General features: G+C 37.2%; 2 protein-coding genes across 5 annotated transcripts in view; both read left to right on the top strand.

Moving 5' to 3' along the window:
- The window catches only part of iqgap3 (IQ motif containing GTPase activating protein 3), a 47,948-nt gene extending 44,995 nt beyond the window's left edge, over nt 1-2,953 (top strand). For 2 of the 3 annotated variants that reach the window (XM_087284973.1, XM_087284974.1), the window contains exons 35-37: nt 408-533; nt 1,439-1,547; nt 1,993-2,953. In XM_087284973.1, coding sequence (XP_087141099.1) covers nt 408-533; nt 1,439-1,547; nt 1,993-2,106 — 349 coding nt within the window. In that variant the 3' untranslated portion in view covers nt 2,107-2,953. 3 annotated transcript variants of the gene reach the window in all.
- Nucleotides 2,954-7,718: 4,765 nt separating this feature from the next.
- LOC108179661 (uncharacterized) lies at nt 7,719-17,605 on the top strand. 2 transcript variants are annotated; one of them, XM_087288250.1, is made up of 7 exons: nt 7,719-7,889; nt 7,995-8,078; nt 10,418-10,474; nt 12,052-12,153; nt 13,009-13,119; nt 15,003-15,140; nt 17,029-17,605. In XM_087288250.1, the coding sequence occupies exons 1-7, from the start codon at nt 7,758-7,760 to the stop codon at nt 17,128-17,130; spliced, it is 726 nt and encodes a 241-aa protein (XP_087144376.1). In that variant the 5' UTR covers nt 7,719-7,757; the 3' UTR covers nt 17,131-17,605. The 2 variants fall into 2 exon arrangements, with proteins under 2 accessions (XP_087144376.1, XP_087144377.1); XM_087288251.1 differs by lacking the exons at nt 10,418-10,474; nt 12,052-12,153; nt 13,009-13,119.
- Nucleotides 17,606-18,822: the final 1,217 nt, after the last annotated feature.

Here is an 18,822-nt window from a genome sequence, read left to right as displayed (position 1 = left end):
AATATTAATAATAATTGGTACGCTCAATATAGCGGTGGCCATATTTTTTGGGGGCCAATATTGATATCAGTGAGTAAAGAAAATACGATATGGATACAGCGGTCGATATTCTTTGTGCATATTATAGTGCATTATCAGTCCAAAAAAACACTTGAGTATTATTAAATGTAGAATACAGTATATACTTAAACATTATAGATATTTAAACACGGGAGCAAGAGTAAATGATCATACATGTTTAGCTGAACTGTCCCTTTAAGAGATGCCTGCTGCAGATACTGTAGTGAAGTTTTACATTAGAACTGATGAAGTGTGCGTGTGTATCTCTCTCTCTCTCTCTCTCTCTCTCTCTCTCTCTCTCTCTCTCTCTCTCTCTCTCTCTCTCTCTCTCTCTCTCTGTCCATCAGTAAAGTCAGCAAGAAGAAAGTGAGTGACAATAAAGGGAAGAAGAAGCAGGCGACGCTCACCTACACCGCTGCACGCCTGCATGAGAAAGGAGTTCTGCTGGAGATTGAAGACCTGCCCGTCACACAGTACGACACACACACTGACACATGTACTCGCATGCATACTTTCACACATGTGCACTCGCTCACACATTTCTCTTTCATGCACACACACTCTGACACATGTACACTCACATACATGTACTTTGACACCTGAACACACACACGCACACATTTCTCATAGACACACATTTACATTTCTCACACACTCATACAACTTGAAACATTTTACGTACACATGCACACGCACACGCACACACACACACACTATAACCTGACTTATCACGACTGATTAAATTGCTTTTAAGCAACAAAAATAAATTAGCATTAATTAAATAAATGCTTTCACTGATGCAATGAATGATTAAACCGTGAAGCGGCACAATGCAGGAGTTTTTTACCGGTATCACTATCAAAAATATTCCCTGATCATCTGATCCTCCTCAGAGGGATTTCTGAAGGATGCTGTGCTTCTGTAGAGGCAGTAATGATGCTGAAATACAGCTGTTTTCAGTGGTGTAATGATATCAGGCAATATCTTTAACTGATGTTACTGTGTGTTTGTGTGCATTACCGTGTTGTCTCTTTCCCTCTATATAATATAACATGATGTAATAATTAAATATTATAAAATAAGAACAGGGGCGGTGTGGTGGTGCGGTGAGTAGCGCTGTCGCCGCCTCACAGCAAGAAGGTCGCTGGTTGGAGTCCCGGCTGGATCAGTTGGTGCTTCTGTGTGGAGTTTGCATGTTCTCCCCTCTTTATCTGCTGTGTAAAACATATACTGGATAAGTTGGCGGTTCATTCCGCTGTGGCGACCAAAGATTAATAAAGGGACTAAGCAGAAAAGGAAATGAAGTATTGTAATTATCATTATTTTCTGTTGGTATTATTATTAATAATAATAAATATGGTTTGTTTATTTATTGTAGGTTCAAGAACGTGATCTTTGATATAGTCCCTGGTGAGGAGGACGGGGTGTTTCTGGTCAAGGCGCGCTTCATGGGTGTGGACATGGAGAAATTCCCTCTCAAATATCAGGTGAGCGTCAGAGGAGTGTGTGTTCTGGTTTATCTATACTTGTGAGGACTCAGAGATTTCACTGCTCGTTAGCTAAACGCACTTCTAAATGCAGATGATTTAATCAGTATCTGATGATGTGCAGCTGTTTCTGTGTTAGGTTGAGTTAGACCACAGACACTATCATTAACCTGAGAGAAAAACAATGGAAGTCTATGTAGTGTCCTCGCTAAGATAATGAGACAAACGTGTGTGTGTGTGTGTGTGTGTGTGTGTGTGTGTGTGTGTGTGTGTGTGTGTGTGTGTGTGTGTGTGTGTGTGTGTGTGTGTGTGTGTGTGTGTGTGTGTGTGTGTGTGTGTGTGTGTGTGTGTGTGTGTGTGTGTGTGTGTGTGTGTGTGTGTGTGTGTGTGTGTGTGTGTGTGTGTGTGTGTGTGTGTGTGTGTGTGTGTGTGTGTGTGTGTGTAGGATCTGTTGCAGCTCCAGTATGAGGAGGTGGCAGTGATGAAGATGTTTGATAAAGCCAAAGTCAACGTCAACCTGCTCATCTTCCTCCTCAACAAGAAGTTCTTTAAGAAGTGAACACTGTCTCTCTCACACACACACACACACACGCATACACATAAATGTACACACAGACACACAAATAATTATAAACGCACATACAGACATGCACACTTAAATATACACACATAAATGCATGCACAAACATGTATACATACACGCGCGCGCACACACACACAAGCATACATAAATGTATACATGCAGAAATGTGCATACGCACACACAAATGCAAACATGCTTACAAATGCATAGAAATACATAAACACACACATAAAGGTATACAGACACGCATACATAAATGCACACACCCAAATATATACACACTCACACATGCATATAAATGTACACACACTCAACAAACAAACATGCTCACACATACATAATCAAACATGCACAAATATATAACACACACACATACACACAGATGAACACACACACTCTTATAATCCTGCAGAAGCGCTCCACGTTATTCTGCATCTGAGTGGAGGCAGCAGTAAAGCATCATTACCTGCTCCGCTGCTGCTGCTGAAACACATCCTTATCTTATTAATCAGAATTACTCTACATTTATTCAGGACACTATCATACACTACACCTATATATCGATTATTAATCATTCACATCTGAGACAAAGCTTTTCTTTATTATAATGAATCACAGAAGAGTCTTCAGCTCATTTATATATCACTAATATAACTATCTTTAAAAGTGCTTTATTATAACTGTAATAATTCTTTGTAAATATTTCCTGTCACTCTTCTTCTCTGTTTTATATCTGCATTCTGTAGATGTGTCCCCTTTCCTCACACTTTGTGCTTTTATTGCTGTTTTTATTATAAAAAATACAAGTATTTTAATGAATAAACATCATTTTCTCCTGTTTTTCTCTGTCTGAAAATTTCTGTCAGATTCTTTGTCTTATTGTTTTGTATTTTCAGGGGAAAATATACTAAAGTGATCAGCAGATCGACATCTGGTGATTACATCTCATATAAATTATTAAATACTTTTAACACTTTAATTGTGTAATTGTAAAGTCTGTTTTATATATATATATATATATATATATATATATATATATATATATATATATATATATATATATATATATATATATATATACACACACACACACACACAAACACACTTATACATACACTCACCGGCCATTTTATTAGGTACACTTGACTAGTACCGTGTCGGACCCATTTTTGCCTTCAGAACTGCTTTAATCCTTGGTGTCAGAGACTCAACAAGCTACTGGAAATATTCCTCAGAGATTTTGCTCCATATTGTCATGATAGCATCACACAGTTGCTGCATATTTGTCGGCTGCACATCCATGATGCCAATCTCCCGTTCCACCACATCCCAAAGCTGCTCTATTGGATTGAGCTCTGGGGACTGTGGAGGCCATTTGAGTGCAGTGAACTCATCGTCATGTTCAAGAAACCAGTCTGAGATGATTGAGCTTTATGACATGCTGCGTTATCCTGCTGGAAGTATTTGGGTGTATGTCTATACACGATACATGAACTATAAATGTAAATATGCATTACATTACAATTACATTGCTCTAAAACTTGTCAGATTTGTATTGCTTAACCTCTGTCTGTAAAATGAACTAAATAAAGTTACTCATTTATCACACAATAGTTCTTCTAGAGGTTATTTTGTACTGTTAAAAATGTAATTTACCTACAGCTGCAGTGTCCATACGTGTGTGTGTGTGTGTGTGTGTGTGTGTGTGTGTGTGTGTGTGTGTGTGCGTGTGCGTGTGCGTGTGCGTGTGCGTGTGCGCGTGCGCGTGCGCGTGTGCGTGTGCGTGAGAGAGAGAACAGAAACTGCCCATTCTCTTTACACACACACTCTGCAGCTGCTGATCTGATCTGTTTGACACTTGGCAGACATTCTCCACATGTTTCCACAGTGATTCTCCACTAAAGAATGATGGAGAAAATGACGAGGCTTACAGCAGAACTCAGGTAAACAATCACTACACACTTCAACTACACCTGATTTATCTGAGGGATGAAAGGTCATACAAGTCAAAAGGTCATGGTATAGTGCTTTATTTTTCATTTCTTTAATTGATTTCACTGAAAAAAACACAAGCATAGCAATTATTTAGATTATCCTGTGTAAATAATTTAAAATAAATGTTTGTATAACGATACTTGTACTATACTGTAGTAAACCACTTTAATTAAACTGTTGTGGTACTTTTACAGTTGCTATGGTAACACAGCTATATTAATAGATCTGTTGTGGTGATTGTTTAGATGAATTACCATGTTTGTAAACATTCAGGATGTGCGCGCAGGGAGGTGGCAGAAAAAAACCAGGGGCCTCATGTACACTGCGTACGCCTAATCCCACGCATATTGTCTTTGTACATCCGAGTTAACGTGAAGCTGAGTGCACGTGAAGAGAGAGTGAAAGGCCTACAAGTCTTTGGATGCCAACAATGTTGTTGTGTGTGGTCTTGTGCAGGACATAATGCTCCATGATGACCAGATTTAACACTGTACAGCTAAACACAGAGATTCTGCCTAGCCAAAGACAAGGAAAGAAGACGGAGCTGTACAAGGCCTGGATCATCATCAACAAGCAGAACGACTGCATTCTGACAGAGAACTGCACCTGTACGGCAGGGTATGTGGCGATATGCTTTTATATTCTGACTTTCTCCTTAATAATATAATTTTATAAAAGTATTAGTTGCAAACTCTAAATAGCGAAATCATATTAGCAGCCAATGACTATCAATATACAACATTGTTCACAGTCAATTAAACAGTGGTCATGTTGTTTTCAACTCACACTTGCAGGTTATTTCAGACTGAATATTCAAAGTGGCGTGGTAAACAGTATAGGGAGTGTGTCACAAGCTGTCACTGAATGAATGTGTGAATATAAAATTGAGTTTACCTTAATAACTTACACTTTCACCTTTCATTCTGAGCATTCAGTGTCCACAGTTTAATTCACCATGCTTAACAATGTTAAGTTTTTTTATTTTCGAATTTGGCATCCTTCTGCACAACACCACATGCTTGCTATTGCTCCCGGTCTTTTTACCCGTGTGACGTCTTGTGTGATGTAGGTTGGTAATTTGTCTAGTTGCAATGGTAACACAACTATATTAATAGATCTGTTGTGGTGATTCTACTGTTGCTATGGTAATACCATTATATTAATTGATCTGTTGTGGTGATTTGACAGTTGCTATAGTAACAGTAACATTTCATTTAAATTCTGCTTTTTAACCCAACATTAATAAACAAATGACCCAAACAACTATTGGGTACACTATACTTCAACACACAACAATTTACAGTATTAAAATCTAAAGAATTAGTTTTTTCAGTTCAACACTGCAGCATGCAGTAACAGTGGTTTAAATGCTGTAGTTATATACACTATAATACACTTTACTATAGTGCGATTAAATCACTATAGTATTTTTGATGTAGGTCATGAACTCTAAAAATTAAGATCAATGACTCAAGTGTGTTAGTAAAATTAAAAATGTATTATCGTGACATAAATGCCAATGATTCACTTCAGCAGAACACACTGATTAAAGTGTGTGTGTGTGTGTCCCGCAGGTTGATCAGGTTTGTCCGCTTCAGGAATGCTGGCGAACACTGACTCTGGATCAGGTGTGAGTGTTTTTCCTGACAGTAAAACACAGAGGATGTCCAGGAAACTGGAGGCAGTCATCAATCAAGTGGCAGCGCAACAGACGTGGAATTGAGTGACGCCTGTATGGAAAAACTACTATACAATAATGTTTCTGAACTATACTTGAATGAAACCGTTGTGGGGTTTTCATAGGGGTGATTCTGTAGTTGCTATCGTAACAACTATATTAATTGACCCAGTTTGGTGATACTGTAGTTGCTATGGTTGCAACTATATTAGTTGGTTGTAGATGGCATATGGTTGCAGCCGGAAGTTAACGAGAATTATTTCTATTAATCATGAAATTTTCCACTTATTGTATTTTATTAACGTCTACCCCCAACCTTAAACCCAACCGTCACAGTAGGGTAAAAACAGTAGTTGTACCGAGAATTTTTTTATGTTATCTATTAAATTACACAATAAATTGTATTTTTTAACACCTACTCCCACCCCAACCCCATCCCAGTATTATTTAGTGCAGTAGTAAACACAATTAACCCAGTACACTAGTTTTTACAACTATCGAGTATATTATAGTACAATACTCCACATTTTACTATTGTAAAAACTAAAGTATACTAGGATATTTGCCACACTGCAGTATGCTGGGACATTCACTAGCAAGGGGTTGTAGATACTTCACTATATACAGTATAATGCACTTTACTATTGTTTGACACCACCTGTAGAAACACTCTTCTCTCCATCTGCACCACACACTTCACCTAAACTCCATCTTACAAGTAATCAATACGGAAAACCACGGAATGTACCACAAATCATGTTGCACTAGTTTTTCCCACCTAAAATAGCTCTTATATCCTACACAGTCGTGTTCTGTCTTATGTAAAAGCACTTGCATAGTCAGTCTCAGGTGTGTATGTGTGTAGTTTAAGTATTTTTATTTATTTATTTATTTTTTTATATACATGTCTGATGGTAAATCAGACTAAACGTTTACTATTGTAGGTGTGTTTACTTTAATGATTTACATTTGCTAAATGCCAGAATAATGAGAGAATTTGTTATTCATTTCTAGACAGTCAGTAGTTTACACACATTTTCCTTGGTATTTTTATCTTTGCTTTTAAACTGTAACTTTGGTCAAATGTTTTGGGTCTCCTTCCACAAGCTTCTCACAGTAGTTTGCAGGAGTTTTGGCCCATTCCTCCTGCAGAATTGCTGTAACTGAGTCAGATTTGTAGGCTGTCTTGCTCACACAAGCTTTTTCAACTCTGCCCACACATTCTCTATAGGATTGAGATCAGGGCTTTGTGATGGCCACTCCAAAACATTCACTCTGTTGTCCTTAAAGCACATTTTCACCAATTTGGCAGTGTGCTTAGGGTCATGGTCTGTTTGGAAGAGTCATTTGTGGCCAAGTTGTAATGTCCTGGCTGATGTGTTGAGATGTTGCTTCAGTATTTCTCCATAATGTTCTTTCTTCATGATGCCATCTATGCTGTGAAGTGGACCAGTCCCTCCTGCAGCAAAACAGCCCCACAACATGATGCTGCCGCCCCCATACTGCACAGTTGTGATGGTGTTCCTGGGCTTGTAAGTGTCAGTAGTGTATAGGTTTAAAATGGCTCTAAAATAGTGTTGTGTTATATTTATAATTACTTATGTAGAGCCCTTTGTGAGATGCACACGTGATGTTCACATGTGTAACTCAGTCACTATATAGCTGAAGCTGATGAGTCAGAAACACTGGTGTTTTTGATGCGGGTCATGAACTGTAAACCTCTCATCATCAATGAAACAAATCTTAAACCGCAGTGATTCACTTCAGCGTGTGTGTGTTTGTGTGTGTGTGTGTGTGTGTGTGTGTGTGTGTGTGTGTGTGTGTTTTGCAGGTTGATCAGGTTTGTCTGCTTCAGGAATGCTGTTGCGCACTGACTTTGTGTGTGTGTGTGTATGAGAAAGAGAGACTCTGGATCATCTGAGTGTTTCTCCTGACAGTAACACACACACACAGTATGTCCCGGCATGTGGAGGTGGTCATCAATCCCATGGATCAGAGCACTGCTCCAGTGTTAGTCTCAGAATCCACGACAGGAGATCCACCTGGAGTCACCGGATTCCTGAAGATCAATCCAGCTGCTCTCGGGGTAAACCTGTACTGGGTTAAACACACTTAACTAGTCCTGCGAGACTGCTAACTAGAGAGCGCTGTCTAACCCGTGTGTGTGTGTGTGTGTATGTGTGGACTGCAGTGGCTGGAGATCCTGACCGGTGGAGCTGCGTTTGGACTGGTCTTCTGGAATTATGAGCGGATGCTTTTAATACCGGCCTGCTTTGTAAGTTTTTATGAATTTTTTTTAAATTGTTTGTTTGTTTTCTGGCCAGATATGAAGAGATTTAACATTGGCTTCTGCTGTTCAATTCAGATTAAATGATATGTTTCAAACTGATGGTTGGGTTTGTCTATATTTGTCCCAGTGTTTGGTTAAAACAGCATATTTTTTACAGTGTAGTGTATTTTTGAGGTCGAGCAGGAAATTATTCCCGCCCCTGGCATGTTTGTTTTTGGCCGAAACTGACTCAGGGTTCTTCCAAATGATAATAAGACGATGAACAAGAAGCATCATTGTGGAAAAACAATATCTCAGCTTTTATTTACAATTGAAGCCAGGCAGTCTGACTTTTGTATATCAGATTGAATGTATGATTAGAAAATAAAATCTGAGCTGAGAAATATACACTCTAAACTGTATTACTAAAGTTGTATTAACCTGATGTTGAGTCATACTCTCACCGGCCACTTTATTAGGTACACCTGAGTAGTACCAGGTTGGACTCGTTTTGCCTTCAGATCTGCTTTAATCCTTGGTGGCAGAGACTCAACAAGCTACTGAAAATATTCCTCAGAGATTTTACTCCATATTGTCATGATAGCATCACACAGTTGCTGCAGATTTGTCGGCTGCACATCCATGATGCCAATCTCCCGTTCCACCACATCCCAAAGCTGCTCTATTGGATTGAGCTCTGGGGACTGTGGAGGCCATTTGAGTGCAGTGAACTCATCGTCATGTTCAAGAAACCAGTCTGAGATGATTGAACTTTATGACATGCTGCGTTATCCTGCTGGAAGTAGCCATCAGAAGATGGAGACACTGTGCTCATAAAGGGATGGACATGGTCAGCAGCAATACTCAGGTAGGCTGTGGCGTTGATGCTCAATTGGTACTAATGGACCCAAAGAAAATCTCCCCCACACCATTACACCACCACCACCAGCCTGAACCGCTGATACAAGGCAGGATGATCCATGCTTTCATGTTGTTGAGGCCAAATTCTGCCCCGAGCATCCGAATGTGTGAGCAGAAATGGAGACTCATCAGAGCAGCAACGTTTCTCCAATCTTCTATTGTCCAGTTTTGGTGAGTCTGTGTGAATTGTAGCCTCAGTTTCCTGTTCTTAGCTGACAGGAGCGGCACCCGGTGTGCTCTTCTGCTGCTGTAGCCCATCCGCCTCAAGGTTGGCCGTGTTGTGTGGTCAGAGATGCTCTTCTGCAGAGCTCGGTTGTAGCGAGTGCTTATTTGAGTTACTGTTGCCTTTCTATCAGCTGGAACCAGTCTGGCCATTCTCCTCTGACCTCTGGCCTCATCAACAAGGCATTTGCGCCCACAGAACTGCCGCTCACTGGATATTTCCTCTTTGTTGGAGCATTCTCTGTAAAGCCTAGAGATGGTTGTGCGTAAAAATCCCAGTAGATCAGCAGTTTCTGAAATACTCAGAGCAGCCCGTCTGGCAGCAACAACCATGCCACGTTCAAAGTCTCTTAAATCCCTTTTCTTCCCCATTCTGATGCTCGCTTTGAACTGCAGCAGATCGTCTTGATCATGTCTACATGCCTAAATAAGTTGCTGCCATGTGCTGATTTGAAATTTGCATTAATGAGTGGTTGAACAGGTGTGCCTAATAAAGTGGCTGGTGAGTGTATATAATAATAGTAATATGGACTCCTAAAAAATGCTGGACTCTGTTTAACCTAATGTTGGTTCATGTATTTATAAACCCAAAGTAAAATTAAATTTAAACTGCATTGAAACCCGACAAATGGGTTTGTTTATATTTGACCCAGATTTGGTTTAAAACAACCTAGTCCTGTTAAGTAGAGTAATTAAATTAAGTTTTTGTCGCTGAAAGCGCAGTTCTTAAAATTCTGACTTTTAAAACTGAAGTTCAGTGACAAAATAACAACAAAATCACAAAAATAAAATTCCAAACTGAGAATGTGCTCAAAAAAAAAAAAAAAAAAGCTATGGAGCTAAATATGAACAACGTCATCATTGGCTTGGTTTCTCTGCTGTTTTTATTTAATGTTGGATCAAATAAGGACAAACCCAGCACTGAAATCTGACTTGTGGAAAGGTTTTGTTTTGTGAAACAAGCTTAATGGTGTCCAAACTTGGTCCTGGAGAGCCGGTGTCCTGCATATTTTAGTTCCAACCCTAATTAAACACCTGAAGCAGCTGATCAAGCTCTTTCTAGGTATACTAAAACTTCCAGGAAGGCGTGTTGAAGGAATTTGGAGCTAAACTATCCAGGACCGAGTTTGGACACCCCTGTTGTAGATGTAATGGGATGGTGAATAATGTTCCTGTTTTCTGTGCTGTTTTTGTGTCTGTAGTTGATTTTAGTAGGAGTTATAACGGCTACAGCTGCATGTACACGAAACCCCTGTCTGGTTAGTGATTCATAATCTGATTATCATATATATCTAAAGTTGAATGAAACGCCTGCAGAGCTGGGAGTAGTGGATTATATATAATCTGGATTAGAGTATGTCATCTGTACTTGTAATTAGAATAAATAGACTACATAATCAGACTGCAGTTTCTTTTTGATGGATTACATATTATTTACACAATGGCAGCTCATCAGTTCTAAAGTTTGCTCTGTTGTTTCTGTTTTTATCTTTGCTGCTTTGGTACATTCATGATTCTTCATGTTTGCAATATCTTCTATAGTTTGCTGCGGTTCATTAATGCTGTCATAATATTGTTTATAGAAGAAATATTTGCTGTTGCTGTAAGTTGCATCACTTTCAATATTGTTTTTATAATGTTGCAGTTTTCTATATTCACTTAATGATTAATAAATGCTTGTGATTTAGTTTTATTCAGTCTTTCTATCAGTAAGCACTAACTGTGAGGTATATTAGTGAGTATTGTGAAGTATTAACTGTCCATCATTGCACTTTAAACTGAAGATGTTGAGGCTCTTGCTGCAGACTCAAATTATGGTTAATATCTATCTGTCAAAATATCACAAACTTGTCCTGCTTCAGTATATTTGATGTAAAATAAGGGATACCATAAAGTAATCTAAATGTAATCCAAAGTAATGTAAAATCAATTTACATTGCCATAAAAGTAATCTAAATATCACCACAAAAGGGATCTAAATGTAATCCAGATTAGCCTGATTACGTTACCATAAAAGTAATCTAAAAAATTATCAAAATGTAATCTAAAAGTAGTCAGATTACATTACTTTTTGGGTAGCCTTCGGAATCTTGGCAGCATTCCTTGGTTTAGATTCCTTTCATGGTAATCTAAATGTAATCCAAAAGATTTCAGATTACATTACCATAAAAGTTATTTAAATATTGCTACAAATGTAATCTAAATGTAATCCAAAAGAAGTTACATTACATTATCATAAAAGTAGTCTGAATGTTATGCAAAAGTAGTCAGATTGCGTTACTTTTGGGGTAACTTTTAGATTTTTGGCAGCGTTCCTTGGTTTAGATTCTTGGATTACTCCTATGGTAATCTAAATGTAATCCAAAAGTAGTCAGATTACAATACTTTTGTGGTAACATTAGATTACTTTTATTGTAATCCAAATGTAGTCCAAAAGTAGTCAGATTGCATTACTTTTTGGGTAGCATTTAGATTTTTGGCAGCGTTGCTTGGTTTAGTTTCTTGGATTACTCTCATGGTAGTCTAAATTAAATACAACGAAGTCAATTTCATTGCCATAAGTTGTCTAAATATTGCTATAAATGTCATCTTAATGTTATCCAAAAGAGGTCAGGTTGCGTTATCATAAACGTAGTCTAAATGTAACGCAAAAGTAGTCAGATTACGTGAACAAAAGTGTAATCTAACAGATTATTTTGCTGACTGCCCTTTTTTTGGTAATTTGTAATTAGTTACTGATTGCATTCAGAAGTAATCCACCCAGCTCTGCACACAGATATTAATATTAATAATAATGCATACAGCAGTGTGCTAATGTGGTGTCTGTGTTGTTCAGGTGGTCACATCTCAAGCTCTGAATCTGCTCAACATCTTCAGCGCTGTGGCCGTCATCATCTTATTCTTTATTTTATTTTATTTGGCGTTTTCTATACGTGTGGTAAGCCATTTTTTCCTGATGATCTAAACTTCTAAGTCCTGTTCACATCATGCATGATCACTATAAATATACTGATTAATATAAATCGTCCTGAATATAAAACCACAGCAGAGTTCAGAGCATAACTGAGGATGAAGATGTAGAGAAACAAATATCTCTTTCAGAATGGTTTTGTTCTAGCTAATAAATGACTGATGTTGAGCATTCTTTTCAAAGATTTTTAAAGATAATGACTGTCTTTAAAACAATTAATTGTACCATGGGAAATGATGAGAATGTTATGGGAAACGGAAAAAAAAATACATGGACGTTATCCAAGCTAGACTAGTAAATAGAAGCATAAATATAAAAGCACCTCAGTTTTGTTTTCTCCTTTAAAAGTGCACTGCACTTTTGGTTTTTTTTTGGATTCAATGGTCATATATGCTAGAAACGCACAAAGCACACCTGCCGGATAAAAGAGGAATATGCAAAGTGATCACTAAATTCACTGCTTGATTACATAGATTACACGAGCTGGATTCACTGGTCAGTTTTTCTAACAAAACACACTGAAGACCCCTGCTGGATAAGAGGGGGTAATGCAAAAAGAACAGCATGAACTAATAATAGATAATGATCGTTTGCTGTTGTAGACCAGTATTGCTGTAGTTATTCAAGTTTATTTGTATACTTTTTTTTTCACAATAATGGTTGTTCCATAGCCGCTTTACAAAAGGGGCATGTTATATTAGAGTTATCTTGCTTGATGTGGACTGTACTCTAGGAGTGGTTAGTGATTCAGTTCTGCATTTATTAATGTTTGACCTTGATGATTCCTGCATGTCTGATAACTTCTGATTGGTCCGGTTGTAGTTTTTGGCTCATCCTATGAGCCCGAAAGACATGGCGTTTATTGGCTGTAATGTTCTGGGCCTCGTCTTCTCTCTCATCGTCTTCGCCACCTCCTGCTGCTGGTGTAAATCGGTAAAACTACATTCATTTCTTTGACTTTTCTCAATATCATCAAAATCACAAAGTACGCATCTGCAATGTTTACATCAGGATATAAATAGGCCGGTCACCATTAGGCATAAGACGATAACCATTTTCAAGGTATACCGCGGTTTGGAAAAGTCAAAGTTTTAAAACCGCCAACGTTTTTTGTAATACCGTTCCTAATGTATGAGTAAGATTTTTTTATTTACATTTTTTAGATTTTTTTTTTATTTTTAGGACGACAGTATCTCCAGCAGAAAAGATCTCTAAAGATGCTGTTTTAAATAGTAAAGAAATCTGTGTTTTGTACACTTATAAAGACAGCAGAAGTCAAAGATTCATCTGAATTATTCAGCCTGACATGTTTACTGCTCCAAAATACATTAAATGTTTCTCTAAATAAAATATATTGTGTTTAACTGAGATAAAAAAGTTTTTGTTTTTTACCCAGACATTTAAAAAGAATATATTTTAGAGCAGTAATCATCACATTTTTATCCAAGGTTATCATACCGTCAGAATCTTAAACCGGCCCATGCCTAGTTACGATATCTATTTTTTGTCGTATGATATATTGCTGTAAATTATATTGCGATTAAACAATATGATTGTCATTTTAAGACAGTTTTATGCCACTCATTATTATGTAATGCCAGAATGATAATGTAATATCACAATGCAAGTGCACTCTTCAAAACAACAAATCATATTTTATTCTTATGAATATTGCATTCAATTATGGTCATTTTAATAATTTAATAATGAAGCATTGGAATCACTATGTGAAATGCACATCCTAAATAAATAATAACAGATTTTAACAAATTAGTGCAAGGTAAAGAGTGACAGAGGCTGCGATATCTGCTACCAGATCTATTTTCAGCTGTCAGACACGCACATAAAGATATACCATAGTAATTTATAGTAAAAACTACAGTGTTTTTAACCATACTGACAACAGGGAGAGATGTTGAGCAATCAGCTGAAAGGTTGCTAGAATTGGTGTTTATGTATGAGTGATATACAGTTAAAGTCAGAATTATTCACCTCCTTTGAATATTTTTTTCTTTTTTAAATTTCTCAAATGATGTTGAACAGATTTAGGAAATGTTCACAGTATGTCTGATAATATTTGTTCTTCTGGAGAAAGTCTTATTTGTTTGATTTCGGCTAGAATAAAAGCAGTTCTTAATTTTTTAAACAGCATTTTAGGGACAATATTATTAGCCCCTTTAAGCTATATATTTTCTTGATAGTCTCCAGAACAAACCATCATTATACAATAACTTGCCTAATTACCCTAACCTGCCTAGTTACCCTAATTAACCTAGTGAAGCCTTTACATGTCTCTTTAAGCTGTATAGAAGTGTCTTGAAGAATATCTAGTCTAATATTATTTACTGTCATCATGACAAAGAGAGATGATTTATTATTTATTATTATTAGAGATGAGTTATTAACACTATTATGATTAGAAATGTGTTGAAGAAATCTGCTCTCTGTTAAACAGAAATTGGGGAGAAAATAAACCGTGGGCTAATAATTCTGGCTTAAACTGTATCTAATCATTCAGCGGAGTGATATGGAACTGTAATGCACTCTAAACCTGTCGGAACTACTTTAGCTGTGCCTTTATCTTACAATAACCAAACTTTTTAGAATGCTCATCAGCCAATCAGAATCCAGCCTTCAGCAGACCTGTAGTATAATGTTAGTGTAGTGATATGGAGCTGTAATGCGCTCTAAACCTGCCAGAACTACTTTAGCTGTCCCTCTGTCTGACAGTAACCTAACATTTTAGAATGACTATCAGCCAATCAGAATGCAGCAGAGCTCTCGCTGATGTTTGGTCTGTTTTTCTTCTCCTGCAGAGGAAGCGTCTGATGGTGATCCACATGAGTTCAGTGCCTCCTGCAGTGGTCAGTGAAGATGTTGTTGATCATCCGCATCCAGTCTTTCCTCTTCCAGCCTACAGTCCAGTGCCATCCTCAGAACCGCCGGCATATGAGGTACGTTTCATTGCAGAAATGGGTCTACAAGATGATGGCATGTGCTTATGAAGTTCACATTTACAGTTGAAGTCAGAATTATTAGACCCCCTGTTTATTTTCTCCCCAAATTTATGTGTAACGGAGAGCAGATGTTTCCAGCACATTTCTAATCATAATAGTGTTAATAACTCATCTCTAATAACTGATTTATTTTCTCTTTGTCATGATGACAGTAAATAATATTAGACTAGATATTCTTCAAGACACTTCTATACAGCTTAAAGTGACATTTAAAGGTTCAACTATTGGTTAATTAGGGTAACTAGGCAGGTTATGGTAATTAGGTAAGTTAGTCTACAGAACAAACCATCGTTATACAATATCAAAAAATATATACTGTAGCGTAAAGGGGATAATAATAATGACTTAAAATGCAGTTTAAAAAATTTAAAACTGCTTTTATTCTAGCCAAAATAAAACAAATCAGACTTTCTCCAGAAGAACAAATATTATCAGACACACTGTGAACATTTCCTCAATCTGTTCAACATCATTTGGGAAATATTTAAAAAAGAAGCCGTAATTAAATGGGGAGCAAATAAATTTGGACTTCAGCTGTACACTCAAGCATGCATTTGGCAGATGGGTTTGTCTCGGGCTGCATGATGCTGGCAGAATATGCAGTATTGTATTTGAGTATTGTGATAACAACATTTCTTGCAATGTGCTTTATGCACAGCTAGTGTTTTTCAGCTTAGATTAATGTCACCATTTTCAATTTCTTATGGTTTCCTTTACAGGAGTTTGTTGTGATGCAATTACAATATAATCAGTTAAATAGACTGATTAAGCGCTAGCGCCGTCAGGATCAGCAGGCGAGCACTGAAACACTGAAATGTTCATACTTTAAAGACATGGTGCAGAACAGTGGAGTTTAATGCAGTGCTGCTTCTCTGCTCTGAGACCCACTTTATATCATATCTCATTCAGGCAGTGAAGATGAAAACAGACATTAAACATGGCAAATTGATCATTTCAGGACAGTTCACCAGAAACGGCGCAGTGAAAATGAAAAGTTCTTGTGCATATCGCTCATGTAATAATGAGGAATGATATTTCTGTTAGCTATTTTTAAGTCATCTCACACATCATTAAAGTGGCAGAAATGGAGAATATTTATTATTATATTACATTCAAGCATTTGCCAGATCATTTTATATTAAGCTTCATATTACTGGCAAAATATGTCAACTTATTTTATTGTTTTATTTATTCTTTATTTATATAATGATCGATCTAAAATAAACATGCATAGATATTGTTCTCAAATTGAATTCAGGCTGAAAGTAAAAGCATTCTGGTGCAGACATTTACACTTTAAACACTCTGCACGACTGTAAATAATAACAAATAAGTGTGAATGCATATCAAAGGGCTCCAGTTTTGGCCTTTTAACAAGATGTAAGATCAGTCTTTGGTGTCTCCAGAATGTGTCTGCAAAGTTTCAGCTCAAAATATCCCTGGGATCATTTATTATACCCTGCTGTTTTTGTGCCTGTACCTTTAAATGCAAATGATCTGGTTTCTCCCCTGATTCTGCTCCATAGGTGTCCTGTAAATGTTTCTTCTCAGAAATATAAAATGAAATGGACAAATTGTGGTAATTTTAAAGGGATAGTTCAGCCAAAAATGAACCTTTCCTCACATTTAAGTGATTGTAGACTCAAAGCAAGACATTCTGAAGAATGTTCAAGAAACTATGCCGTTTAGATCCACGGCTGTTCTTATCTTCATTCGTGTTGAACAGAAACTCAAACAGGTTTTGAACAAGAGTAAATGAAGACAGAATTAGCATTGTATGGGAGCTGTCCCTTTTTTAACACTATATTGGGCTGTTTTTGTCCAGGATGAGCGGCGCTCGACTCTCTCTCGCTCTTCTGCTCCGCGGTGGGACAAGAGACGCTGGATTGAGGATCTGCAGAACAACAGGAGACCCTTACAAGTCTGAACACAGGCACTGTTTACACTTAATCCTGCTCTAAACTAGAGCTTCAGTCACCTTTATTTAATATGAGATCCCGTCAGAGCTCAGTTCAGAGCCTTTTCTTAGTAGAACTTCTATTTTTTTCCCATTTATGCGCCATCAGGACCGACAGGCTGTGCAATATGACCATACATAGGTTGTATGGACAAAATAAAAAGTGAATATTATTTACTTTATATTATAATACACATCGTTTACACTAATAATTTGTCTATTTATATAAGCGCAATATTACAAAAACATGAAGAGCAGCACTGAGAGAAAGCTGCAATCTTGAAAGTACAGTGTTTACATTCTGCACATTATTTAGCGATATGTTGGACGTGTAATCATTAGCTAAAGTGTTTTATTTTGTTAATATTTATTTATATTTCTACATTTTTAATTAAAGATTTGGTCTGAAGTTGTAAATAAAGTGAGAAATATGATCACATATGAATGAGGACGCCTCTGAGTGTTTACTTTATTATGTTAAGGAATCATCTACATGTGGTCAATTTATTCTCTATATTAAATCTGAATTGACAGAATATATATATATATATATATATATATATATATATATATATATATATATATATATATATATATATATATATATATATTGTGATATAAGTCATTATCAGGATATGAGCTGTCTTATATATAGTTCATAATATTTTATTTAACATTAATAAGATGACTAGATGACTTGTACATTGCGATATGAGATTTGTCCTAATGGCAGTAGTTTGTATGAAGTATCTTGAAAATGCAGATTATTTCCCTCAATCCGTGATGTAATTTAAACTGAAACATGAAGAAAGAGGGGGCGGAGCATATAGAAGCCACTCCCCTTTATAAAAACAGCCAATAGCTTTTGGTTTTCAATCACAGCTCTGCACATAAACAATAGTGTGCTGAAGGAGGCGGGGCATTTCAAACACTAGAGAGCATTTGATTGGTCAGAAGATTTGATGAGAAGCAGGTATGAGGTCATGACAAAAAAGTAGATTTTATTTTTCATTCATTCCTTTTCTTTCCGGATTAGTCCCTTTATTAATCTGGGGTCACCACAGCGGAATGAACCGCCAACTTATCCAGCATATGTTTTAGGCAGCTGCAACCCATCACTGGGAAACACCCATACACATTCATTCACACTCATACACTGCAGCCAATTTAGCTTACCCAATTTACCTGTACTGCATGTGTTTGGGTGCTCCTGTTTCCCCCAAAGTCCAGAGGAAACCCACGCCAACACAGGGAGAACATGCAAACTCCACATTAGGCTTGGGCGTTAGCCAAATTTTGATACCGTCAAACCTCCTCCCTATTTTACCCCTGTATCCGGTATTATTGTGCATATAAAAAAAAAAAATGATGTAAGGCTTAGACAGTTTCACCAAACTGTTGGCTTGTGCCTAAACCATTCAGAAACTGAATACCGTATATGTGACCCTAGGTTTGCAGTCACCTGTTTTTCTTGTTCGTATTCGAGATTTGTGCGGGACGCTCTCTCTCATTCACACACACACACAAACAGAGAGAGAGAGAGAGACAGCACCAAGCGACGCACATAGAGAGAGCGACACACAGCACCACACGCTCTCTCATTCACATACACACACACACACACACACACAAATAAACATCCATGCGGATGTGTGTGTGCTT

The sequence above is a fragment of the Danio rerio genome, chromosome 16, assembly GCF_052040795.2.
Source record: "Danio rerio strain M-AB ecotype USA chromosome 16, GRCz13ab, whole genome shotgun sequence".
Classification (NCBI taxonomy): Eukaryota; Metazoa; Chordata; class Actinopteri; order Cypriniformes; family Danionidae; genus Danio; species Danio rerio.
This window is presented reverse-complemented; position numbering and strand designations above follow the sequence as displayed.